Raw genomic sequence first — 27,700 nt, 5'->3', positions numbered from 1 at the left:
TATGTGTCGTCAGGGCATGGACAGCATTACTAACTTATACTGTACTACGCGTCTTGAGAATATTCTATACTGTAATTCAGGAACGCAGTTATATTACACTGCAGACCTTCATTAATTTTGGGAATTCGTACATGCGCCACTTCATGGATGAGTCTGCTTACAGAAAGTTGCCGCTAACTCAGTGAGGAATGCAAGCACCGCAGGTGGAACAAATGAACAAGTGATTCACGATGCTATCTCGCTGTTTGCTTGCCCGTGCGGCGCACTGGGATCATAGATAAGGAGAGGCACCTTCACATAACGCCCTTTCGGGGAAACATTGCGTAAAACTTCCTGCCCTGCCGGAGATTTTGTGCTCAAACACCTGTCATCCTCCCGTCTACACCCCGTCACTGTCACCCGCTGTTTGTGACACGACGACAGTCATATTTTATTTGCAGCCTTTGGTCAAAACAGACGCTTTAGGTATATATTGTCGTGTTCGTGGAATGATGCTGAGAGTCGAGTCCAAACTAACGAGTGACAAGAAGAGAAGTTCCGCTGATCAACATGGCTTCATATCAGGTAGGTCATTGATTCAGGCGACTTTTCGCTACCTACCTACTTTGCTTTTCTTTACCCACACTATGCCGACACGCTTTAACGTAGCTTGTTAGAAGATGACGTATTTTAAGCGACCTAGTGTAACGCCCAACTTACGTGCTCAACCTTGTTGTTGTTGTCCGAAGACTGGTTTGATGCAACTCTCCATGCTAATCTATCTTGCGGAAGCTTCTTCATCTCCGAATAACGACTGCAGCTCACATCGTCCTTCTGAATTGGCTTACTATATTCATCTCTTGGTCTCCCTCTATAATTCCTCCCTCCCGTCCCCACCCCTAACAATTTCTTCCAATAATAAACTGGTGATCCCTAGACGTCCCAGAATGTGTCCTACAACCGATCCCTTCCTCTAGTCAGGTTGTGCCACAAATTTCTTTTCTTCCCAATTCTGTTCAGCACCTCATTAGTTACGTGATATACCCGTCTAATCTACAGCCTTCCTCTGTAGCGCCAAATTTCAAAAGTTTCTGTTCTCTTCTTTCCTAAACTGTTTATCGCCCATGTTTCACGTAGTTACGTGGTTACACTCCGTATAAATACTTTCAGAAAAGCCTTCCTAGCACTTAAAATGTAGACTGTCAATGGAATGAAAAAAGATTTATGTCCTCTCTACGTAGGCCAGCACTAGATATTTCACTATCCAAATAGCAAAATCACCTCTTACTCGAAGCGTCTCGTTTCCTAATGTTATTCCCTCAGCATCACATGACCTAAGTTGACTATAGTCCACTATCTTTGTTTTGCTTTTATTGATGTTCATCTTATATCCTTCATTAAAAACACCGTCCATTTCAGTCAGCTACTATTCCAAGTCCTTTGCTGTCCCTGAAAGAATTACAATGTCGTCGGCCAACCTCTTGCCTGAACTTTTAATTCCTACACCAAATTTTTCTATGGCTTTTTTTTACCTTTTGATCATTATGCAGATTGTATCATATCGGCAGTAGGCTACAAAACTCTCACTCCCTTCTCAACCACTGTTTACATTTCATGCCCCTTGATCCTTATAACTGCCACCTGGTTTCTGTATAAGCTGTAAATAGCCTTTCACTCCCTGTATTTTACTCCTGCTGCCTTCAGACTTTAAAAGAGAATATTCCAGCCAACATGTGAATGGCCACAAATGCTATAAACGTTGGTTTGACTTTGCTTAATCTGTCTTCTAAGATTCGTCATAGGGTCAGTACTGGCTCGCGTGTTCCAAAATTTCTCCGGATTCTGAACTGAACCTTCCCCAGGTCTGCTTCTACCAGCTTTTCCATTCTTCTGTAAAGAATTCGTGTTAGTATTTTGCACCCATGTCTTACTAAACTGATAGTTCCACACTTATCAGCACCTGGTTCCTTTGGAATTGGAATTATTACATTCTTATTGAAGTGAGGGTGATTTGCCCTTCTCATACAATTTGTACACGAGATAGAGTTTTATCGTGGCTAGATGTCCCAAGGCAAGGCAAGGTAAGCATTTGATAGAATGTCGTCTGCTACCGGGGCCATGTATCGACGAAGGTCTCTTAGTGCTTTGTCAAATTCTTCTTGCAGTATCATATGTCCCATCTCATCTTCATCTATGTGCTCTTACATTTTACAGCTGCTTTCCTCTCTCCAAAGACATCTTTCATTTTCCTGTAAGCGGTATCTATCTTTCCCCTAATCATAAGTGCTTCTAAATCCTTACATCGGTCCTCTAACCTTCCTGCATAGCCATTTTATACTTCCTGTTAATCTCATTTTTAGACGTTCGTATTCCCTTTCGCCTGTTTCGTTTTCCGCATTTTTGTATTTCTCCTTTCATCACCCCATGTTATCAAGGATTTCTGTCAGGCCTTGTCTTTTTACTTAACTGACTTTCTGCTGCTTTCATCTTTCAAAACTCACTGTTGCATCTACTGTATTCCTTTCAAACTTAGTGAAGCATTATAAGTGTCCTACCAATCGATCCCTTCTTCTAGTCAGGTTGCGCCACAATTGTTGCAATGCATGCTACAATTTTAATTCTGTAGAGAAGTAACATCTAACTAATGCATAGACAGGCCAAGGTTATCAGAGATTTAAGCATCAATTTATTGCAACACCAGTCGCATTCCGCGTTGGTGATGACGCGGAAGTGTTGGCGAGTGTGTTCATTAGTTTAAATTCTCCCAACTATCACTGAACCCCACGGTACGAATCAATCTTCACGATACAAATAATTTTCTCCCACAGTTTTCTAACAAGGAAAAAGACAATTGTAATTACCATCCCTGTTGTTACGGCGCAGGCCACAGCGATAATGATAGTTATTAACAGGATACAAAAAAGCGAAATAAAAATCATTTTCACATATTCGTATTGTCTGTCACGTCCATAGTGAAACCATACGTAGTACGAAAACCTGAGGCGTAATAAAAACATCGAGTACGGTAAAGTCTATTTCGCTGTCAGTATTAAAAAATAATTACGCAGCGTCTGTGTAACATTGTGGGTCATTTGAGTTACTATTAGAGACATAATTAATACTAGAACCTATAAGTTACACAGTTTTTATAATAGGCAAGCCTCCATTAGCGAGACAGAAAAAAGCAGACTTGGAATAATGATAGATGAATAATTTAATCGCCAACAAAATTTAGTGCAAGATGAGATTTGCAATCTGGAAGTGTTTCCCTTTTAGTGAAATGGGTGCCGGCTGTTGCAATTCTAAAGCGGCGTCCACACGGTACTTTTTTTTCTGTTCAACTGCGTGCATGCTTTGCACATTTCCAACAGCGCAGGCACGCATGCGCATGTATAAATTGTTCGAACTGAAGAACGTGCGCCATGGCGCATTGGTCCCTCCGTACTTGGTGGGAATTTTTGCTATGTTTAGCAGATACAGCTGGTGGCCATGAGAGTTTAGTTGTGTAATGTGTCATGCTTAAGTTTTCAGGCGATTTATGTGACCTGATGTCTATTGATTCCGAAAAAACCACTCTGAAATTTATAGATGATGATTACAGACAAAGACAAGTCATATGGAACTCTGCATCTAATGATTTACGGACAAAGATAAGCGATATGGAACTCTGCATTTAATGATTATTTGAACAAAAATTTAGAGAAGCGTTGTCTTGTGTACCAAATGGGAGTGATTAAAGATAAGAAGCCTCTGCTCTTGTTACTGTAAAGATTTTGATAAATCTTCGAGCTGGAAAATAAAAGAAGCAATCTACAAATTTCTGAAAAGTGTATTTGGAATAAATGAAAACTGTGGACGAACATTCAGGCATAAGCGACTTAAGAATACAAAGGTTGAGGAGACTGACATCTGAACAACTATGAAAGGTAGCACAGGTGGAGTTCTTCGACAGACTACTAGAAACTGAAGTGACGGACATGGAGATACAAATACAAATTTGGAAAACACGAGCTCCATTGTAGCGGATTCTGAGGTCTATGACATTCCAGAATTTGTTGACGATGAGGAAGGTAGTCTATAACCATTCTTAAGTAACGCCGTGTAAATTATTCTTCAAAAAGTAAAATGAAAATTAGGTAAAGAAAGGCAACTATGCTCATATGAGTTCTGTTGTGTACTGTGCTGGGGTTATGTTTTCAGGATACTTATGTGCAATGATGTCTGTTGACTAAAAAAAAAAAAAAAAAGACGCTGACCAGTTGTAAGATAATGCAAAGGTATTTCGTAATTTCAGGATTGATCACAGAAATGATTTGTTTCGAAACGCAAAATAATTTGCTCAGTCTGGATATAAGTCGCAGATTTCCAGATGAAACGTTCTTGCCAGTCTTACCACTACAGGAACTCCATTACGGTTCAAATGGTTCAAATGGCTCTGAGCACTATGGGACTTAACATCTTAGGTCATCAGTCCCCTAGAACTTAGAACTACTTAAACCTAACTAACCTAAGGACATCACACACATCCATGCCCGAGGCAGGATTCGAACCTGCGACCGTAGCAGTCGCGCGGTTCCGGACTGAGCGCCTAGAACCGCGAGACCACCGCGGCCGGCCAACTCCATTACTTATAACAACTTATTGACTAGGGAAACAAGATCTAAGTTGCTAAACTTAAGGAAGAAAGGGTTTAAGGTCCAGTCGACATTGTGTTCATTAGATACGAACCACAAGCTCGGATTGTGTCAACTATGGGGAAGGAAATCGCTTGTGCCCTTTCAGAGGAACCGTGCTGACATTTGCATTTGCCTGGACTGATCAAAAATGCGGAGAACCTAAATCAGGATAGCCGGACGCGGGTTTGAACCGACTCCCGATTGCGAGTATAGTGTGCTAACAACTAAAACAGAAAATCAAAGACTTGTTGTGACGTTCTACTGAAATTTTCGAACAAAACACCACCGTCAGTTTGTATATCTCGCAGCATACGCCGAGGTGACAAAAGTTATGGAATACCACCTAATATAGTGTCGAATCTTCTATTGCCCGGCGTAGTGTAGCAAATCGAGGTGGTGTGGACAAAAGAAGTCGTTGGAAATCCGCTGCAGAAATGTTGAGCTGTGTTGCCTCTACTGCCCTCCACAATTGCGAAAGTATTGCCGGTGCAGGATATTGTGTACTAACTAATCCCTCGATTATGTCCCATACATGTTCGATGGGATTCATGTCGTGCGATCTGGGTGGTCAAATCATTCGCTCGAATTGTCCAGAAAGTTCTTAAAACCAGTCGCAAACAGTGATAGTCCGGCGAAGTGGTTGATTGTCATTCATAAAAATTCCATCGTTGTTTGGGAATATGAAGGCCATGAAAGGCAGCAAATGGTCTCGTAGTAGCCGAACATAACTATTTCCATTCAATGATCGATTCATTTGGACCATAGGACCTAGTCCATTCCATGTAAACACAACCCACACCATTACGGAGTCCACCACCAGCTTGCACAGTGCCTTGTGATAACTTGGGTTCAAGGCTTTGCGTGGTCTGCACCATACTAGAAGCCTACAGTCGGCTCTTGCCAATTGAAGTGGTGGCTCATCTGGCCGGGTATCGGTTTTGCAGTCGTCCAGGGTACAACCGATATGGTCACGCCGGCCGGAGTGGCCGAGCGGTTCTAGGCGCTTCAGTCTGGAACCGCGCGACCGCTACGGTCGCAGGTTCGGTTGGTTGGTTGGTTGGTTGGTTTGGGGAAGGAGACCAGACAGCGTGGTCATCGGTCTCATCGGATTAGGGAAGGATGGGGAAGGAAGTCGGCCGTGCCCTGTCAGAGGAACCATCCTAGCATTGGCCTGGAGTGATTTAGGGAAATCACGGAAAACCTAAATCAGGATGGCCGGACGCGGGATTGAACCGTCGTCCCCCCGAATGCGAGTCCAGTGTCTAACCACTGCGCCACCTCGCTCATCGCAGGTTCGAATCCTGCCTCGGGTATGGATGTGTGTGATGTCCTTAGGTTAGTTAGGTTTAAGTAGTTCTAAGTTCTAGGGGACTGATGACCTCAGATGTTAAGTCCCATAGTGCTCAGAGCCATTTGAACCATATTTTTGGTATGGTCACGAGGCTAAAAGAGGCGCCGCAGGCGATGTCGTGCTGCTAGCAGAGGCACTCGCGTCGATCGTCTACGCCATTCGTATATTTACTTATCGCTATCCCATGACTTTTGTAATCTCAGTGTAATAACTCTGCGCTGTAGATGCTGTTTTAGCAACTGTCGCCATTCATCACAATGAAAGCTGCATAAACTTCCGAACAAAGAAGTGGATACACAGCAAACTCCTTGAACATTGACGTAATCTACAGCTGCATTTATACTCCGCATGCCACTCAACGGTGTGTGGCGGAGGGCACTTTACGTGCCACTGTCATTACCTCCTTTTCCTGTTCCAGTCGCGTATGGTTCGCGGGAAGAACGACTGCCGGAAAGCCTCCGTGCGCGCTCGAATATCTCCAATTTTACATTCGTGATCTCCTCGGGAGGTATAAGTAGGGGGAAGCAATTTATTCGATACCTCATCCAGAAACGCACCCTCTCGAAACCTGGACAGCAAGCTACACCGCGATGCAGTGTGTGCCACATGAGTTTGCTAAACATCTCCGTAACGCTATCACGCTTATCAAATAACCCTGTGACGAAACGCGCCGCTCTTCTTTGGATCGGACACGAGATTGCGCATGCGTACAGCACGTTCCGTCCACGAATTTTTGCCAAAGCGCTTTTGTTCACATGCATCTGCGCTTGCATATTAGGAAAAAGACACCGTATGGACATACCGCAACAAAAACAGTGTGACCGGCCATTCTTCAACTCCTTTGTGATGTGAAGATCGTGCTTAGGTCCGTCTGCCATATCGAACGAAATTATGCTACTTATTCGTTCCACATACATTCATATCAGTCAACGCAGTAGTTTGTATCAGTGGCAGGGTCATCATTTCGACATCAGGACGCTTCTTTGGTTGGGTGGCCGCTGGCGCGTCTGACTACCCAAGGTAATTATGAAGTGCAAGAAATTTTTTTAAAAAATATGTACATATAAATGGCCAAGAACAACTTAATAAACAATGCAGTACATGAAAGACCATATTTACAAATCTGGACTGGTAAAAAGTTTTTGGTGAAATCGAAAGTCCTTGGTTGACTACACTTTCAGTTCGCGTTTTTTATTATCCTGACGAAGTGTAGTGGAAGCCTTATCAATGATATGGATATTCCGAAGTATACTCACACAGTATCACGGTTTTGTTCCTCAAGGGCTGATGATACAGATTTTGTTGAAATGTAGTCACATATGTTTCATATGTCTACTCTACGAAGTAAGTTTACTTTTATTTTCAGTAGGTAGCGACTTTGGGTGTGTACAACACTTAGGTTCAAAACACTGTCAACAACTAATTTTAAAAAAAATACAAAAATCTTGACGCCTAGATTGCATTTACGTAAGAAATCAAAGTACGATGACTAGCTAGTTTCTGTTGTAAGTAAGAACCATCTTCAGATCATTCTCACATTAAATGCAGATGGAACACAAACTGGGTGTACCAGTAATAATCATCATGCAGTAACACGCAATTGTGTAGAAAGCAAAATGAGTAAGAAACTTCGTGTTAACAGCAACAACAAAACTGAGGCAGGCTGAACACCATACTCGGATGAGACTCAAGTTGAACAAACTAGCTGGAAACCAGCAGAAATCGCATAATCGATTAACTTGCAATTGTATGACAGGCAAGATCAGCAAAAAAGCTTTTATGCAACGATGCAAAATTGAAAATGGTTCTGCAACCTGATTGATAAAACCGTATCAATCATGATACATAAAATGGCCATCGTTACATCATGTAACGCGTCAACGAGACCTGCTGGACTACCTTGACTGTCTCCACTAAAAGTCAAAACAATACTGAACAAAACTGACTTGACTACCCCTAGTGACTACCATGGTCAGTTTTATTTTGAATATGAGTAGGGGTAGTCAATTCATTCCGGCTTAACCCGTTGCCGACGAGTTACGCGACATAACGATGGGCATTTTATATCTCATGATTGACTTCGATTTCATCAGCAAGGGTGTAGATCTATTTTAAATATTGTACCGTTGCATGAGAGTTTGTTGTGTCAAACTGCCCGTCATACAACTGGGAGATACTGATCGATGCGATTTGTACTGGCACAACCAGTTTGTTCAACCTGTCTAGTCCACGTATCACATATAGCCAGGCTCGGTGTTGTTGTTGCTATTAACACCAAATTTCTAATTCGTGTTCAAATGGTTCAAATGGCTCTGAGCACTAAGGGACTTAACATCTGAGGGCATCAGTCCCCTAGAACTTAGAACTACTTAAACCTAATTAACCTAAGGGCATCACACACATCCATGTCCGAGGCAGGATTCGAACCTGCGACCGTAGCGGTCGCGTGGTTCCAGACTGAAATGCCTAGAACAGCTCGGTCACAACGGCCGGCCCTAATTCTTTTTGCTTCCTACACAAATGAATGTTACTGCATAATGATTTTTACTGGTATATGCCAATCTAAATTTCATATAGGCATGATCTATAGGTGGTTGTTACTTACAACAGAAATTAGCTATTCATCATATTTTAATTTTATTATGTGAATAGGATGTAGGCATTAAAAGAGTTTTGAAATATTAGGAAACTCTACGTAAAAAAATTTATTACGTCAAGACTCTTTTTTATCATATGACGTTTGTACATCCATTGAAATGTTAAATGACTCTGAGATGTGCCTAACTATATTTGCTTGTCTGTAAGAAGCTTTTGATGGATTAAGCACTTCTGAAGGTGGCAACTGTTCGCATAAACCGGCTATATATATATATATATATAAAGTGACGTGCCGGTATAAAGTGACGTAGTAAATTATTATATAAATATTACAAATTTGAGTGCTTACATGTAGCAATATGTAAATTTTTATTACTTTAACAAACTCTTTTCTTGTTTGGTCTCTTTTTGGTAGTAGACTGCTATCGGCACCTGACGATTTACTGTGTAAGGATGTGTGGAAACATATTTCGGTTCAATCATCAGGATTGTACTTGCATGAAAATATTCGAAAATATTCGTTATTTATCCCAGGAACATACGTGTTAATAATACTGCGACTGTGGATTTTCGTGTGCGCTCAGGTCTGTTCTATATATTATGGGCAAGATGATACAGCATTAAACAATAAATTAAATATTTAAAAGAATTATATTTCAAAAACAGGTCTGGTTTTGTAATTTCTCGGACTGAAAAGTTGTTTCAAAATTAATGAAAGACTCATTTAATTCACGTGCCTTGATGAAAGGCAAATGCCAGATAGATTCGTTGGAAGAATCCGAAGGAAAGACACCCTTAACGGAAGTAGCTAAAAAGATCCTCGTCCGACCGATTCTTGAATATTTATCAATAGTCTGTGATCTTTACCATTGGGATTAATAGAAGAAATAGAGAAGGTTTAAAGAAGAGCAGTGCGTTTCGTCACTTATTAATTTAGTATGTGAGAGTATCACGAAGCTGTTTATACATTTCAAGTCGCAGACGCTGTAAGAGAGGCGTTGTGCGCCACGGAGAAGTTTACTTCTAAATTCCGAGAGTGTATGTTCCAAGAGACGAGGAAAATATTACTTAGTCCGACTTACATGTACTAAAGTGTAGTCGAAGAAAATCAGGCACGCAGAATTCGCAAATGGAACAGTCCGGCAAGAGAATAAATGATAGTGGTACCCCAAGTACCATCCGTGAAGACGTTTGCGTGGTCTAGCTGGAGATATGCCAACGGACTTGCCGCAGTGGTAACACCGGTTTCCGTCAGATCACCGAAGTTAAGCGCTGTCGGGCTGTGCTAGCACTTGGTTGGGTGACCATCTGGTCTGCTGAGCCCTGTTGGTAAGCGGGTTGCACTCATCACTTGTGAGGCAAATTAAGGAGCTACTTGAGTGACAAGTGGCGGCTCCAGCCTCGTAAACTGACTTACGGCCGGGAGAGCGGTGTGCTAACCACGCGCCCCTCCATATCCGTATCCAGTGACACTTGTGGGCTAAGGATGACACGGCGGCCGGTCGGTGCCATTGCACCTTCATGTCCTTTTCGAACTTTAGTTTAGTTTAGATGGAGATATAGCTGTAGACACTCAGTGCATTTTTCTTTGCTCATAATCGCCCTTTTGACAAGGAGGATGGGCACTGTAAATTTTTTTCTCTATTGGTTAACACCCAAGTTAATAATTCCTGGGAAAAGCTCATCTGTAGAGTGTCTGATTTATAAAAGGCAGAGAAATACCGGAAATGATGTTAATTGTGGCAAAAGAAAGAGAAAAATGTAAACATCGAAAAAGAAATAAACGTAGAAGTGTTTACTAATTTTTGATCACATTAAACAAAGTGTTGCACATAGATCTGAAAATAATTCAGAAGCCAGCGGTGAGTGCAAGAAACAGGCTGTCCTCTTTAGGGCCTTATCAAGCGAGAACCTCTGAGCCTCACAGTGGCAGTCGGCGACCATGAACAACAGTGAGAGATAGGCTCAGAAGCGTGCTGTACAAGTAGCATCATTTCGCGGCTCAGTCTTCACGGAAATATCAGTGTAGCTTCTCGCACAGTAACGAGGGCAGTGATTCACGGCAGCACTCTGAGGTCCTCTAGCCTTTGTGGAATGGGAATCGCTTCTGGCGCGAAAATGGTACGCATTATTCTTCTCTTGATTCCTTAGCCTGTACGTTGTGCTTCGGTGTGAGTTAGAAACTACAGCAAGCAAGTATGTTAGCCCCAGGTCGCACAAATGGTATCATTAATGGTTTAGACGTGTTATGAAGTCATCATCAGGGGATCTACATCTACATTCATACTCCGAAAGTCACCTGACGGTGTGTGGCAGAGGGTACCTTGAGTACCTCTATCGGGTCTCCCTTCTATTCCAGTCCCGTATTTTTCGTGGAAAGAAAGATTGTCAGTATGCCTCTGTGTGGGCTCTAATCTCTCTGATTTTATTCTCATGGTCTCTTCGCGAGATATAAGTAGGAGGGAGCAATATACTGCTTGACTCCTCGGTGAAGGTATGTTCTCAAAACTTCAACAAAGCTACTGAGCGTCTCTCTTGCAGAGTCTTCCACTGGATTTTATCCATCATCTCCGTAACGGTTTCGCGATTACTAAATGATCCTGTAACGAAGCGCACTGCTCTCCGTTGGATCTTCTCTATCTCTTCAATCAACCCTGTCTGGTACGGATCCCACACCGGTGAGCAGTATTCAAGCAGTGGGAGAACAAGTGTACTGTAACCTACTTCCTTTGTTTTCGGACTGCATTTCCTTAGGATTTTTCCAATGAAGCTCAGTCTGGCATCTGATTTACCGACGATTAATTTTATGTGGTCATTGCATTTTAAATCACTCCTAATGCCCACTCCCAGATAATTTATGGAATTAACTGCTTCCAGTTACTGACCTGCTATATTGTAGCTAAATGATAAGGGATCTTTGTTTCTGTGTATTCGCAGCACATTACACTTGTCTATATTGAGATTCAATTGCCATTCCCTGCACCATGCGTCAATTCGTTGCAGATCCTCCTGCATTTCAGTACAATTTTCCATTGTTGCAACCTCTCGATATCTGTTTGAAAAAAAAGAATGGTGAAACGCTAGGGAACTAAGTTATAAATTTGTTTTCAATATACAACTATCCATAGAGAAATACCTTACATAGCAAATCGTCAACAGAAGAGTGCTGGAGAGGCGTTTACAGTGCAAACATATCTGTGCTCAGTTGACGGGATACAATGTGACGACTTCCTGTGTAATATATTCGTGTATGCTTAGCTGCGTATGGCAGTTCGATTCACAATTTAGGACCAGCGTACAAAACTGTCATCCTTTTCCTTTCTTCTCAAACAGACCATCTGATGATGACTTGGTAAGAAATTGAAACCGGTGATGGTACTAATTGTGTCATGTGAAACTTGTTGTGGCTCTCTCAGTAACTGGCCAGAAAGACTGGGTATCAGCATCAAGTTCCCAAGGGCACATCTCACGCTGAATAACAGCTCCACGAATATGGCTAGGGTGAACCACCCATAAAAAGAGGACTAAAACAAAAATCCTCTAATATGGGCAATGTATGAGTACTACTTCTTGGTGCCCTAAACTCGTATTTGACTACCCAAAACATACGTAATTCCTACAATAGAAAAAGTTCCTTAGCTCAAGGCGAATAACAATTTCGAAGGAGTAAACCACTACACGCAAAGAATAATTATCTCCTCCTGCAACCCACCTCAAGCTTTTAGTGAATGGCAATTTGCACTGTACAGTGAGGTAAAGAAAGTCATGAGATACCTCCTAATATCGTGTCGAACCTACTTATGCCTGCATCGCGCAGCAAGTGGACGTGGCCTGGACTCAAAATGTCGTTAGAAGTCCCTTGCAGAAACAATGAGCAATGCTGCTTTAATAGTCGTCCATAACTGCCAAAGTGTTGCCGGTGTAGGATTTTGTGCACGAACTGATCTCTGGATTATGTCCCATGAATGTTCGATGGGATTAATGTCATGCGATCAGGATGCCAAGTCATTTGCTTGAATTTCCCAGAATGTTCTTCGAACCAATCGCGAACAACTGTGGCCTTGTGACGTAGCACAGCGTCATCCACAAAAATTCCATCGTTGTTTGGGAACATGAACTCCATGAAGGGCTGTAAATGGTCTCCAATTAGCCGAATATAACCATTTTCAGTCAATGATCGGTTCAGTTGGACCAGAGGACCCAGTCAATTCCGTGTAAACACAGCCCACACTATTGCGGAGCCACCACTAGCTAACACAGTGCCTTGTTAACAATTTGGGTCATTGCTTCGTGGGGTCTGCGCCACACTCGAACCATACCATCAGCTCCTACCATCTGAAATCAGAACTCACCTGACCAGCACACGGTTTTGCAGTCGCCTAGGGCCCAATCGATACGGTAACGAGCCCAGGATAGGTTCTGCAAACAATGTCGTGCTGTTAGCAAAGGCGCTGGCTCGGTCGTGTGCTGTCATAGCCCATCAGCGCCAAGTTTCGCCGCACTGTCATAACGGATTCGTTTGTCGTACGTACCACATTCATTTCTGCGGTTACTTCACACAGTGTTGCTTGTCTGTTAGTACTAACAACACTGGGTCGTTAAGTGATGGCCATCGGCCACTGCGTTTGTCTTAGTGAGACGTAATGCCTGAAATGTGGTATTCTTGGTACGCACTTGTGACTGTGGTTCGCAGAATATTGAACTGCCTAACGATTTCCGAAATGTAATGTCCCATGCGTCTAGCTCCGACTACCATTCCGGGTTAAAAGTCTGTTATTTTCCGTCGTGCGGCCACCTGAGTACAAATAACAGTTCCGCCAATGCATTGCCATTTTCTACCTTATGTACGCGATACTATCGCCATATGTACAGGGTTATTACAAATGATTGAAGCGATTTCACAGCTCCACAATAACTATATTATTTGAGATATTTTCACAATGCTTTGCACACACACACAAAAACTCAAAAAGTTTTTTTAGGCATTCACAAATGTTCGATATGTGCCCCTTTAGTGATTCGGCAGATATCAAGCCGATAATCAAGTTCCTCCCACACTCGGCGCAGCATGTCCCCATCAATGAGTTCGAAAGCATCGTTGATGCGAGCTCGCAGTTCTGGCACGTTTCTTGGTAGAGGAGGTTTAAACACTGAATCTTTCACATAACCCCACAGAAAGAAATCGCATGGGGTTAAGTCGGGAGAGCGTGGAGGTCATGACATGAATTGCTGATCATGATCTCCACCACGACCGATCCATCGGTTTTCCAATCTCCTGTTTAAGAAATGCCGAACATCATGATGGAAGTGCGGTGGAGCACCATCCTGTTGAAAGATGAAGTCGGCGCTGTCGGTCTCCAGTTGTGGCATGAGCCAATTTTCCGCGGGCTACGCGTGAAACTTCCCCGCACGCGTTCAACCATTTCTTCGCTCACTGCAGGCCGACCCGTTGATTTCCCCTTACAGAGGCATCCAGAAGCTTTAAACTGCTCATACCGTCGCCGAATGGAGTTAGCAGTTGGTGGATTTTTGTTGAACTTCGTCCTGAAGTTTCGTTGCACTGTTATGACTGACTGATGTGAGTGCATTTCAAGCACGACATACGCTTTCTCGGCTCCTGTCGCCATTTTGTCTCACTGCGCTCTCGAGCGCTCTGACGGCAGAAACCTGAAGTGCGGCTTCAGCCGAACAAAACTTTATGAGTTTTTCTACGTATCTGTAGTGTGTCGTGACCATATGTCAATGAATGGAGCTACAGTGAATTTATGAAATCGCTTCAATCACTTGTAATAGCCCTGTATATATACATATCACTATCCCACGACTTTTGTCACCTCCTTGTATTGTAATAAATTTATAGTAAGTTCATCACATAGTCACTCAATTTTCATACCACTTAAAATATATTCTGAAATGAAATACATAATGACTGTGCCATATAATCCCTAACTATCTTTCTTATAAAACAGACAATATTGAGTTGAATTTAAAATATTCTGGTCTAGCGCAACTAAAAGGATTACTACAATCATGTAGGTATGAACTCAAATCTGAGGCTGGCGTTAACAAATTGTTAGTCTTCGTTAGGTCGTCGAAAGCTTCTGCAAGTTCTGTGCTGCCCGGGTCGATATAGCGTCGCCGTCATGGCTCACATCTCCGATATGGCAGGTTTAAATACTGTGTGCATGAAACACATTTCCAAAACAATTACTGAAACGATCAACCCCATCCAACATTTGTAACCTTATTCCAAATATGTTTGCTCTGTCGACGTAGCATTGTCACTTTAAAGGTGGAAATAAAAAAAGGAAATATATGGCCGATACAGTCGGACCGTTGCAGACTTAAATGTATAATTAAAAATTTACAAATGGATCGCTATATCTTCTTGAAGCACTATAGATAGTCAGCATAGTACTTACGTGTTAATCGTGTTCGTCCCCTCAAATACGAAATGTGATATGCACTGCTTTCAATGTAACACACAAGGTGCAAAGTGTGGAATAGTCCTGGTACTCATGTACACACACACCACACAAACACACACACAAAACACCCCCCCTCCCCCAAACACATCTTAACTCATGCTCACTGTTGACGTCAGTATTATCGAGAGGTGTGGCTCAGTGATAAGTTCTTAGGAGGATGTTGATTTAAAGCCCTGTCCAGCAAAAAACATGTAAATTTTCCTTGATTTTCCTACATCGCGTATGACGAATGTCAATGTGGTTCCTTTGGAGTTGTGACCCGTCACTGCAGACAGTCGCAAATCAGGTTATCTAAATTTTCTCAACAGTATTTCCCGAAAAAGTATGTCACACTCTCCCCAGGGAATCCCATTTGAATTCACGATACATTTCTGTAGCAGTAGCATTTTGATCGAAACTACTGGAAACAAATGTAGAAGCCCACATCTCAACTGCTTTGATTCTATCGCTTGCGCCGTTGTCCCGTATTTTGCTCGGGGTTGTCGTGGTTAAATCGGATATGGCATGTTAATGTGAAGAGGTGGCCGGATGCCCTTCTTGCCGCCACCCCGTACCCCTCGGGACGGAATCGGAGTACCCCATCTGTCTGTGTCCAGTGTAAATCATGGAAAAGTGCGGATGTGTCTCAAATGTCTGTGAGTCGTGTAACTGAGGTGGGACGTGGGGACCAGCCCGGTATTCACCTAGAAGGATGTGGAAAACCGCCTGAAAACAACATCCAGGCTGTCCTCGTCGTTATTCCGGCGGGCGGATTCGATCCGGGGCCAGTGCGCCTACCCGAGTCCAGGAAGCAGCGCATTAGCGCTCTCGGCTAACCTGGCGGGTCTGAACTGCTTTGATGTCTACTTTTAATCTGACTTTTTGAGGATCCCAAACACTAGGGCAGGGCTCAAAAATGAATTATACAAATATTCTATAGGCGATCTTCTTTATAGAACAGCTACCGTCTCCCAGAATTCTCCCATAAACCAAACTCAGCCATTCGCTCTCCATTATAACATACTAGGCAAAATTAGTAACACATTCTTCGAGCTAATAGCGTACCTGCTTTTATGACTTCACTATTAATTTGTACTAGTTTCTTTTCAGAACCTTGGCTATACATTATTTTTTCTCATTGTAATTAATTTTGACGGCTACAGATGGTTATGCTATAAACGTTCTCCCGTATGATGCTGAAGTATGTCTGCATCAAAGGCAATTTATTCGTATTAATAGATGAATTTTAGTTGCTACAGTATGTTGGTTTTAAATATTATTCCAGACTGTTCTTTAATATTCGTTGCAGTATTGAAAAATAGTATCGTAAGTTGCGTCACTGGGATAAGTCTGGGCCAAAGTAAAATTATAATGATAGGAATAGGCTCTCTACTCGAAGGGTTTGGAAGAAGGAAGAAAACGCGTACATGCAGCAATCCTCTTCCATCGCCATCTACATCCATATCTTTAAATCATTGAGAAGTGCATATCAGAGGATACTTTCCATCCTAGTCACACATGGAGCACGGGAACAAAGATTTCTTTTATGCCTCTGTTGAATCTGTAAGTAGTCTAATCTTGTTTGCGCGATACCTACGTGAGCGATCTGTAGGGGGTTGTGATGTATTCCTGGATGCAACGTTTGAGGTTGGCTCTTGGAACTTGCGTGGGATAGTTTATGTCTATCTTCAAGAGTCAGCCAGTTAAGTTCTTTTAACATCTCTGTGACACTCTCCTGCGGGCCACACAAGCAAGTGGCCACTTGTGCTGCCCTTCTCTGTGTACGTTCTACTTACGATTCCACACACTTGAACAGTATTCTAGGATAGGTAGTTTGAGTCTTTCGTAAGAAATTTCGTTTTAGATTGACTGCATTTTCCTAGGATTCTACCGATGATCGAAGTCTGCCGCCTCCTTTACCTACAAGTGAGCTTAGGCGATCATTCCATTTCATATTCCTACAAATCTGTATGAGTTGACTGATTCCAGCTGTGGCTTAGTGGTACTGTAGTCATAGGATACTATATGTTTTCGTACTGTGAAGTGCACTATTTCACATTTCTGAACATGGTGCCAGTCTTTGCACCACTTTGAAATCTTATCAAGATCCGACTGTATATTTGAGCAGACCGTTTTCAGACAGGATTTCGTTGTAGATAACTATACCACTTGCAGAAAGTCTGATGTTGCTATTAAAATTGTTTGTAAGGCATTAATATACTACATGAAGAGTAAGGGTCCCAGCACAGATTTAAGGGGCACACCTGCAGTTACTTAGGTTAGGTTAGGTTACATTTGTCGACGATTCTCCATCCAAGATAACATGTTTCCTCCTTCCTACCAAGAAATCCTCAATCCAGTTACAAATTTCTATTTATAGTACGTAGGACTGTTCTTTCGACTGACACAAGGAGGTTTCTCATGTTGGTCGACCTTAAGGGGAGATGTCCTATGTCGTATGCTCCCAATATGAAATTACCAAACTCTGTGATCCATTATCTTGGAAGGTTAGTAGACACCAACTTCCGATATTCAATAATCAATGAATCTATTTTTTAGATCTACTGAACTAGAGGTATTGAAAAAATTTAATATGAGGCAGTGACATTTTCTCAAACAGTTAAATTATATGGCAGATATTTTGTAAATAAAAGAACATAAAAAAAGAAATAGGAAATTTTTATTATTCTATTTCTGTGTGTGTTAAGCCCTATTCTTGGGTCATTCGTAGTAAATAAAGTGGTTCCGAAACATTGAATTTCAAGATTTTCACTTGCAAACATTCATGCTGACGTACAGTTTTGAGTCTTTCATGCACTAGGATTGCCAGGGTCCACATTTAATGTCCTCTTCAGGGTCACAATCGCTCAATGCTTTCCCTCAATGCTTGGTTTATATAAAGCACATCCAGCCCTCACATTTTCTAGCTTTATTCTGCTCTAATCTCACCCCTAACCTTTCCAGAACCTTCAGTCTTTAATGGTTACCACCGTAAATGTTATTACATTGTTAGAGTCATGAGGGCAAAAAGCAGGTTTTAGGTACACACAACATTATTGAAGGGAATGTCACATTATGGGTTTCCCAAACAAACATTAATTCAGTAGTTCTGAATTTTCCACGTCTTTGAATATAGGTTTGATTGCCTCCATTACAATCAGAGGACGAGATTGTTTATGTGTAAAAGCATCCAGATTACCAGAAAACTCAGCTTGCCTATATTTATACACCAAGCACTATGGGGCGTAGCCACTACCGAAATATTATTGTGGTTAATTAGACTTCCTTCATTTCAGGCGCAAATTCAGATTTCAGATATCCGTTACCAGCAATTTCGCGTTTCTTTTTACGCTTAGTTATTTTATATACATATAAAAGAACAGCATATATATATGTGCATTTAAGAAATCGCTGGCTAGCACATTGTTATCTAATAAACTAGTGCCAGAATCAAAGGACTGATTTGATTAGTTGTAATGCCAACTAGAGGTAACAGTGGCGTCAAAACTAGGCAGCTCACAGCCTTCTAGACTGTGTAGTATCTAAGATGTGAGTGGTCAATTGTAACAGTGTAGATGAGGTGGTGAAAACGGTCAGTCACATGTCAAATGAAAAAAAGTATCTGAAGGTCTTATTGTTTTAAATATATGATACACCAACAATTTCTCCTTAAGAGGGACGTTCATGAAACTGACCGAAAATGTCAATTTTGAGTTTATTTTTATTATATTAGTAGAACTCGTGACAATAAATTCCCGAAGTTTCAGAGATTATATCACATCCGAACTGTCTGAAATATAGTTAAATGTGTGACGCAACCTTCCTGCTCTGAACATTTTTCGAAGTAACCCTACAATACTAGCTAGGTGAACAACGATTCCGTGGATTACTTTCAAGAAAACTTGCAGAGGATGCATCTAGCGGGCAACAACAGATACTCTTTGGTTTTATAGATCATCTTTGACTCTTGTCAGTGATATGAAAGACAAATAGTTGGAAGATGGAAACGGCATTGTTGGACACAACAGACTCACAAAGACGACGACAGACACTCTTCAAGCGTAAAAAAAGGCAAGGGTATCAAACAAAGTGTATCTAACGTAAGTGGTACGAAAATTTACAGTTTGGGATATATATTACCACATGTTGTCAACAGATGAACATCCAATTAATCATCTGTGTCACACTGTTGTTGTTATGGTCTTCAGTCCAATCAGTGGTCTTCAGTCAGCAGATCTCCATGCTACTCTATCCTGTGCAAGCTTCTTCATCTCCAAGTACCTACTGCAACCGACATCCTTCTGAATCTGCTTAGTGTATTCAACTCTTGGCCTCCCTCTACAATTTTTACCCTCCATGCTGCCCTTGAAAACTAAATTGGTGATCCCTTGATGCCTCAGAACTACCAGCCGCTCCCTTCTAGTCAAGTTGTACCACAAATTCATCTTCTCCCCAGTTATATTCTTCACCTCCTCATTAGTTACGTGATCTACCTATCTAATCTTCAGCATTCTTCTGTAGCACCACATTTTGAAAGCTTCTATTCTCTTCTCGTCTAAACTATTAATTGTCCATGTTCCACTTTCATACACGGCTACACTCAAGACAAATACTTTCATAAAAGACTTCCTCACGCTTAAATCTATACTTGAAGTTAACAAACTTCTCTCCTTCAGAAACGCTTTTCTTGCCATTGCCAGTGTACATTTTATATCCTCTCTACATCGACCATCATCAGGTGTTTTCCTCCCAGAATAGCAAAACTCATTTACTGCTTTAAGTCTCTCATTTCCTAATCTAATTCCATCAGCATCACCTGATTTAATTCGACTACATTCCATTATCCTCGTTTTGCTTTTATTGATGTTCATCTTATATCTTCCTTTCAAGACACTGTCCATTCCGTTCAGCTGCTCTTCCAGGTACATTGCTGTCTCTGACAGAATTAAAATGTCATCGACAAACCTTAAAGTTTTTATTTCTTCTCCGTGGATTTTAATTCCTACTCCCAATTTTTCTTTTGTTTCCTTAACTGCTTGCTCAATGTACAGATTGAATAACATCGGGGGTAGTCTACAACCCTGTCTCACTCCCTTCCCAACAGCTGCTTCTCTTTCATACCGCTCGACTCTTATAACTGCCATCTGGTTTCTGTACAAATTGTAAATAGCCTTTCGCTCCCTGTATTTTACCCCTGCCACCTTCAGAATTTGAAAGAGAGTATTCCAGTCAATTTTATCAAAAGATTTCTCTAAGTCTAAAAACGCCAGAAACGTAGGTTTGACTTTTCTTAATCTATTTTCTAAGATAAGTCGTAGGATCAGTATTGCCTCACGTGTTCCGACGTTTCTAGGGAATCCAAACCGATCTTCCCCAAGGTCGGCTTCTATCAGTTTTTCCATTCGTATGTAAAGAATTCGTGTTAGTAGTTTGCAACCATGACTTAGTGACTTAGTGACTTATTAAACTGATAGTTTGGTAATTTTCACACCTGTCAACACCTGCTTTCTTTGCGATTGGAATTATTAGATCCTTCTTGAAGTCTGAGGCTATTTCGACTGTCTCATTCATCTTGCTAACCAGATAATAGAGTCTTGTCATGGCTTCTTCTTCCACCATTCGGCTTTCCCTCCTTTGCTTTTTTCAAATGGCTTGAGCACTAAGGGACTTAACATCTGAGGTCATCAGTCCCCTAGACTAAGAACTACTTAAACCTAACTAACCTAAGGACATCACACACATTCAAGCCCGAGGCAGGATTCGAACCTGCGACCGCAGCAGGCGCGCGGTTCCGGACTGAAGCTCCTAGAACCGCTCGCCCACAGCAGCCAGCCCTTCTTTCCTTAGTACTGGTTTTCCATCTGAGCTCTTGATATTCGAACAAGTGGTTCTCTTTTCTCCAAAGGTCTCCTTAATTTTCCTGTAGGCAGTATCTATCTTACCACCAGTGATATATGCCTCTGCATCCTTACATTTGTCCTCTAGCTATTTTGCACTTCCTGTCGATCTCATTTTTGAGACGTTGCTATTCCTTTTTGCCTGCTTCATTTACTGCATTTTTATATTTTCTTCTTTCATCAATTAAATTCAATATCTCTTCTGTTACCCAAGGATATCTACTAGTCCCCGTCTTTTTTCCTACTTGATCCTCTGCTGCCTTAACTATTTCATCTCTCAAAGCTACCCATTCTTCGTTTACTATATTTTTTCCCACGTTCTCGTCGATCGTTCCATAATGCTGTCTATGAAACTCTCTACATCCCCTGGTTCTTTCAGTTTATCCAGGTCCCATCTTCCGCCTTTTTACAGTTTCTTCAATTTTAATCTACAGTTCATAACCAATAGATTGTGGTCACAGTCCACATCTGCTCCTGGAAATGTCTTACAATTTAAAACTTGATTCCTAAATCTCTGTCTTACCATTATACTCTCTCTGAAACCTTCCAGTGTATCCAGGCCTCTTCTACGAATACTACCTTCTTTCATGATTCTTAAACCAAGTATTAGCTGTGATTTAGTTATGCTCTGTGCAAAATTCTACCAGGCGGCTTCCTCTTTCGGCCGGCCGGAGTGGCCGTGCGGTTCTAGGCGCTACAGTTTGGAACCGAGCGACCGCTACGGTGGCAGGTTCGAATCCTGCCTCGGGCATGGATGTGTGTGATGTCCTTAGGTTAGTTAGGTTTAATTAGTTCTAAGTTCTAGGCGACCGATGGCCTCAGAAGTTAAGTCGCATAGTGCTCAGTGCCATTTGAACCATTTTTTGCTTCCTCTTTCATTCCTTACTCCCATTCCATATTCACCTTCTACTTTTCCTTTTCCTACTATCGAATCCAGTCCCCCATGACTATAAACTTTTCGTCTCCCTTCTCTATCTGAATCATTTCTTTTATCTCGTCATAAATTTCTTGAAACTCTTCGTCATCTGCAGAGCTAGTTGGCAGATACACTTGTACAAATGTGGTAGGCGTGGGCTTCGTGTCTATCTTGGCTACAATGACGCGTTCACTATGCTGTTCGTAGTAGCTTACCGGCGCTGTGCCACACTAGCTGGTGTAAACATCTATAGTCTCAAAGAGATAACAACCCCTATATTCACAAGGAAAGGCTTCCAAATTGTATCCTAAATATTGCCAAGCCCACTTACATGTTTCTGGCCGATCCTGAGCTTCTAAAAATGCGTGTTCATAGCAAAACCCAGAATCCAAATGAGTCACTAAATTCACTCGTATGGAAAAATGCCCTAAAGCCACATTTTTGTTTGTTACAGTTACCAGAACTGCAACTTATGATGCAGTTCTGGTATTTAATGACCGGAACGCAGGGAGGATGAAGGTCTTAGAGAGACTGGGCTTTAAGACAGGAAATTTCATTCAAGACATCTTGAGAAAAATAGATTTGTAGCGCCTCTCTGCAGCTGAAAAGTCATTTGAAGACGTAATAAAGGAAAGAGGGCCGAAAACAAGAAACCGGGAGAGAAGCCTTGAAGGGAGAGAGGACCTTGGGGCCATCTGAAGAGATGTCACAAGAAGAAACATTAGGTTGAACTTCAAATTGCATTTCCTGGAAACTACTTTTTTTAAAGTTTGTGTACCTTTTCTCAGAATCTAAGCAGGCTAGAGTTATGAGATTATGTACTGTTATTTCTATTTGAGCAGCTAAATCGACAGCCAACGCGTAATGGAAATATTTTAGATCTGGTAGCCACGAACAGACCAGACCTCATCGAAGGTGTCAGTGTTGAGACAGGGATTAGTGATCATGATGTTGTCATTACGACTATGGTTACGAAAGTTAAAAAGGCGGTCAAGAAGGCTAGGAGAGTATTCTTACTAGGAAGAGCAGATGAGAAGTTGCTAGCTTGCCACTTAGTAAATGAATCGACTTCTTTTACTTCCGGTACGATGGACGTGGAAGAATTATGGGCAAATTTTAAACACATTGTAAATCACGCATTGGAGAAGCATGTGCCAAAAAAGTGGGTTACGGACGGAAAAGACCTACCGTGGTTTAACAGCGCAATTCGGAGAACGCTCAGGTACTCGCGGTACAAGAAAGATCGGGTGAATGAGGACAGGCAAAAGTTAGTAGAGATTCGTGCTGCTGTAAAAAGAGCGATGCGCGAAGCATTCAACCACTACCACCGCCATACCTTAGCAAAGGATCTTGCTGAAAACCCAAGGAAATTCTGGTCTTACGTAAAATCGATAAGCGGGTCGAAGGCTTCCATCCAGTCACTCACTGATTAGTCTGGCCTGGCAACGGAAGACAGCAAAACGAAAGCTGAAATTTTAAATTTAGCATTTGAGAAATCTTTCACGCAGGAGGATCGTACAAACATACCGCCGTTTGAGTCTCGTACAGATTCCCGTATGGAGGACATAGTGATAGACATCCCTGGGGTTGTGAAGCAGCTGAATGGGTTGAAAATAAATAAATTGCCAGGTCCTGATGGGATTTCAATTCGGTTTTACAGAGAGTACTCTACTGCATTGGCTCCTTACTTAGCTTGCATTTATCGCGAATCTCTTGCCCAATGTAAAGTCCCGAGCGACTGAAAAAAAACCGCAGGTGACGCCTGTATACAGGGTCTTACAAAAATGTACGGCCAAACTTTCAGGAAACATTCCTCACACACAAAGAAAGAAAATATGTTATGTGGACATGTGTCCGAAAACGCTAACTCTCCATGTTAGAGCTCATTTTATTGCTTCTCTTCAAATCACATGAATCATGGAATGGAAACACACAGCAACAGAACATACCAGCGTGACTTCAAAGACTTTGTTACAGGAAATGTTCAAAATGTCCTCCGTTAGCGAGGATACATAGCTCCACCCTCCGTCGCATGGAATCCCTGATGCGCTGATGCAGCCCTGGAGAATGGCGTATTGTATCACAGCCGTCCATAATACGAGCACGAAGAGTCTCTACATTTGGTACCGGGGCTGCGTAGATAAGAGCTTTCAAATGCCCCCATAAATGAAAGTCAAGAGGATTGAGGTCAGGAGAGAGTGGAGGCCATGGAATTGGTCCGCCTCTATCAATCCATTGGTCACCGAATCTGTTGTTGAGAAGCGTACGAACACTTCGACTGAAATGTGCAGGAACTCCATCGTGCATGAACCACATGTTGTGTCGTACTAGTAAAGGGGCATGTTCTAGCGGTACAGGTAGAGTATCCCGGATGAAATCATGATAACGTGTTCCATTGAGCGTAGGTGGAAGAACATGGGGCCAATCAAGACATCACCAACAATGCCTGCCCAAACGTTCACAGAAAATCTGTGAATCGCGTGCGGATTCTCCTCAGGCCACACATGTTGATTGTGAAAATTTACAATTTGATCACGTTGGAATGAAGCCTCATCCGTAAAGAGAACATTTGCACTGAAATGAGGATTGACACATTGTTGGATGAACCATTCGCAGAAGTGTACCCGTGGAGGCCAATCAGCTGCTGACAGTGCCTGCACACGCTGTACATGGTACGGAAACAACTGGTTCTCCCGTAGCACTCTCCACGCAGTGACGTGGTCAACGTTACCTTGTACAGCAGCAACTTCTCTGACGCTGACATTAGGGTTATCGTCAACTGCACGAAGAATTGCCTCGTCCATTGCAGGTGTCCTCGTCGTTCTAGGTCTTCCCCAGTCGCGAGTCATAGGCTGGAATGTTCCGTGCTCCCTAAGACGCCGATCAATTGCTTCGAACGTCTTCCTGTCGGGACACCTTCGTTCTGGAAATGTCTCGATACAAACGTACCGCGCCACGGCTATTGCCCCGTGCTAATCCATACATCAAATGGGCATCTGCCAACTCCGCATTTGTAAACATTGCACTGACTGAAAAACCGCGTTCGTGATGAACACTAACCTGTTGATGCTACGTACTGATGTGCTTGATGCTAGTATTGTAGAGCAATGAGTCGCATGTCAACACAAGCACCGAAGTCAACATTACCTTCCTTCAATTGGGCCAACTGGCGGTGAACCGAGGAAGTACAGTACATACTGACGAAACTAAAATGAGATCTAACATGGAAATTAAGCGTTTCCGGACACATGTCCACAAAACATCTTTTCTTTATTTGTGTGTGAGGAATGTTTCCTGAAAGTTTTGCCGTACCTTTTTGTAACACCCTGTATAACAAGGGTAGAAGGACAGATCCTCAAAATTACAGACCAATATACTTAACATCGGTTTGTTGCAGGATTCTCGAACATATTCTCAGTTCGAATATAATGAATTTCCTTGAGACAGAGAAGTTGCTGTTCATGCATCAGCACGGCTATAGTAAGCATCGCTCCTGAGAAACGCAACTCGCCCTTTTTTCACATGATATCTTGCGAACTATGGATGAAGGGTATCAGACGGATGCCATGTTCCTTGACTTCCGGAAAGCGTTTGACTCGGTGCCCCACTGCAGACTCCTAACTAAGATAGGAGCATATGGGATTGGTTCCCAAGCGTGTGAATGGCTCGAAGACTTCTTAAGTAATAGAACCCAGTACGTTCTCCTAGATGGTGAGTGTTCATCGGAGGTGAGGGTATCATCTGGAGTGCCCCAGGTAAGTCTGGTAGGTCCGCTGTTGTTTTCTATCTACATAAATGATCTTTTGGGTAGGGTGGATAGCAATGTGCGGCTGTTTGCTGATGATGCTGTGCTGTACGGGAGGGTGTCGTCGTTGAGTGACTGTAGGAGGATACAAGATGACTTGGACAGGACTTGTGATTGGTTTAAAAAATGGCAGCTAACTCTAAATATAGATAAATGTAAATTAATGCAGATGAATAGGAAAAAGAATCCCTTAATGTTTGAATACTCCATTAGTAGTGTAGCGCTGGACACAGACACGTCGATTAAATATTTGGGCGTAACACTGCAGAGCGATATGAAGTGGGACAAGCATGTAATGGCAGTTGTGGGGAAGGCGGATAGTCGTCTTCGGTTCATTGGCAGAATTTTGGGAAGATGTGGTTAATCAGTAAAGGAAACCGCTTGTAAAACACTAATACGACCTATTCTTCAGTACTGCTCGAGCGTTTGGGATCCCTATCAGGTCGGATTGAGGGAGGACATAGAAGCAATTCAGAGGCGGGATGCTACATTTGTTACTGGTAGATTTGATCATCACGCGAGTGTTACGGAAATGTTTCAGGAACTCGGGTGGGAGTCTCTGGAGGAAAGGAGGCGTTCTTTTCGTGAATCGCTAATGAGGAAATTTAGAGAACCAGCATTTGAGGCTGACTGCTGCACAATTTTACTGCCGCGAACTTATATTTCGCGGAAAGACCACAAAGATAAGATAAGAGAGTTTAGGGCTCGTACAGAGGCATATAGGCAGTCATTTTTCCCTCGTTCTGCTTGGGAGTGGAACGGGGAGAGAAGATGCTAGTTGTGGTACGAGGCACCCTCCGCCACGCACCGTACGGTGGATTGGGGAGTATGTATGTAGATGTAGGTGTAGATGAATGCAGTAAATGTTGTCTGAAGAGTAAATTTTGAAATTATGAGTGTAAAGTGAGATAAGTGGCAAAGCGCTTGGAATTTTGCATGGATTTTGTATTACACTTAATTATAATTAAAAATTATTAAAATTCTCCCAGTCCATAAATTTAGTAAACTTCATGAGAGAAGTTTACTACATGCAAAGAGATTAAGCACAGAAAATTTTGTAGACATTTCTACATTAGTTCCTGAAAATAAAATTAATTCCACGAAAACGTTTAATGTATACTGTATAATCCGAGGAACTTGGTGCATCTTTTAAATGCGTTTTCATGAACGTCCCCCATAACGCAGCGCTGCTCTCCATGTCGACAGATGGCGTTTCTGGCGATGGTGGCGCTGTCGCTGCTGGCGCAGACCGCTGTTGCCGCCCCCTCTGCTGCAGCTGCGGCTGCTGCCTCGCCAGCGGCCAGCCCTTGGGGCTCGTGGTGGCAGCGTTGGCAGACAGCCGAGTGCCCCGGGCCCGGCGCCTTCCCGGACACCTCGGACGCCTGCTCGCCCGTCTTCCGCATCTGCGTCTACATGGGACCCGTGCGCGGACTGCAGCCCATCCCCAAGTCCTGCCCCGCCGGATTCGTCTTCAACGTCGTCACCGGTTGCACCTTCAAGCAGGAGTGCTTCCAGAAGCTTTACCCACAGGCGGCTGCCGGCTGGACTGCTTAGCTTGGAAACCTCCAGACCCACCAAAGCCAATGGAGAACTCTGCGTACTACGAAAACGCAAAGATAGAAACGTCACTCAAACTTTGCACATAGCGTTTGTAACAACAGACGGTACTCTGGGAACCTCATGCCACATTAGAGTTCCTACGTATTAGTCATGTTCTGCTCCCGATTCTCATATATTCTTATCTTCCAGAAATTGACACTTTGCTGCCCATATCCATCGAATCTATAGCTTCTCTCCTAATGGAGCCATCTTTCTTCATGTATCTGTGTAACTTGCTCCGATGGAAATGATACCAATAAAGTTTAACAAAACCTCATAAATGTTGCATTGGAACTCTTATTGTACGTATTATGTTATACGAGGGGCGTTCTATAAGTAACGCAACAAATATTTTTCTGGAAGTAGTTTGGTTTTATTCAGGATCCCAATACACCTTATTATTCCCAAATCT

The 27,700-nt window shown here is 42.4% G+C and overlaps 1 protein-coding gene across 2 annotated transcripts; it reads left to right on the top strand.

Moving 5' to 3' along the window:
• Nucleotides 1–505: 505 nt before the first annotated feature.
• Nucleotides 506–27,345, top strand: LOC126145031 (uncharacterized). Of its 2 annotated transcripts, none has more exons than XM_049915528.1 (2): nt 506–564; nt 26,896–27,345. In XM_049915528.1, exons 1-2 carry the CDS (start codon nt 550–552, stop codon nt 27,241–27,243), a joined length of 363 nt encoding a protein of 120 aa, XP_049771485.1. In that variant the 5' UTR covers nt 506–549; the 3' UTR covers nt 27,244–27,345. The 2 variants fall into 2 exon arrangements, with proteins under 2 accessions (XP_049771485.1, XP_049771484.1); XM_049915527.1 differs by lacking the exon at nt 506–564 and adding an exon at nt 10,575–10,725.
• The last annotated feature ends 355 nt before the right edge of the window (nt 27,346–27,700 follow it).

This window comes from Schistocerca cancellata, chromosome 2 (genome assembly GCF_023864275.1).
Source record: "Schistocerca cancellata isolate TAMUIC-IGC-003103 chromosome 2, iqSchCanc2.1, whole genome shotgun sequence".
Lineage (NCBI taxonomy): Eukaryota > Metazoa > Arthropoda > Insecta > Orthoptera > Acrididae > Schistocerca > Schistocerca cancellata.
The sequence above is the reverse complement of the archived record's forward strand: the minus strand, read 5'-3'. Positions and strand labels throughout refer to the sequence as shown.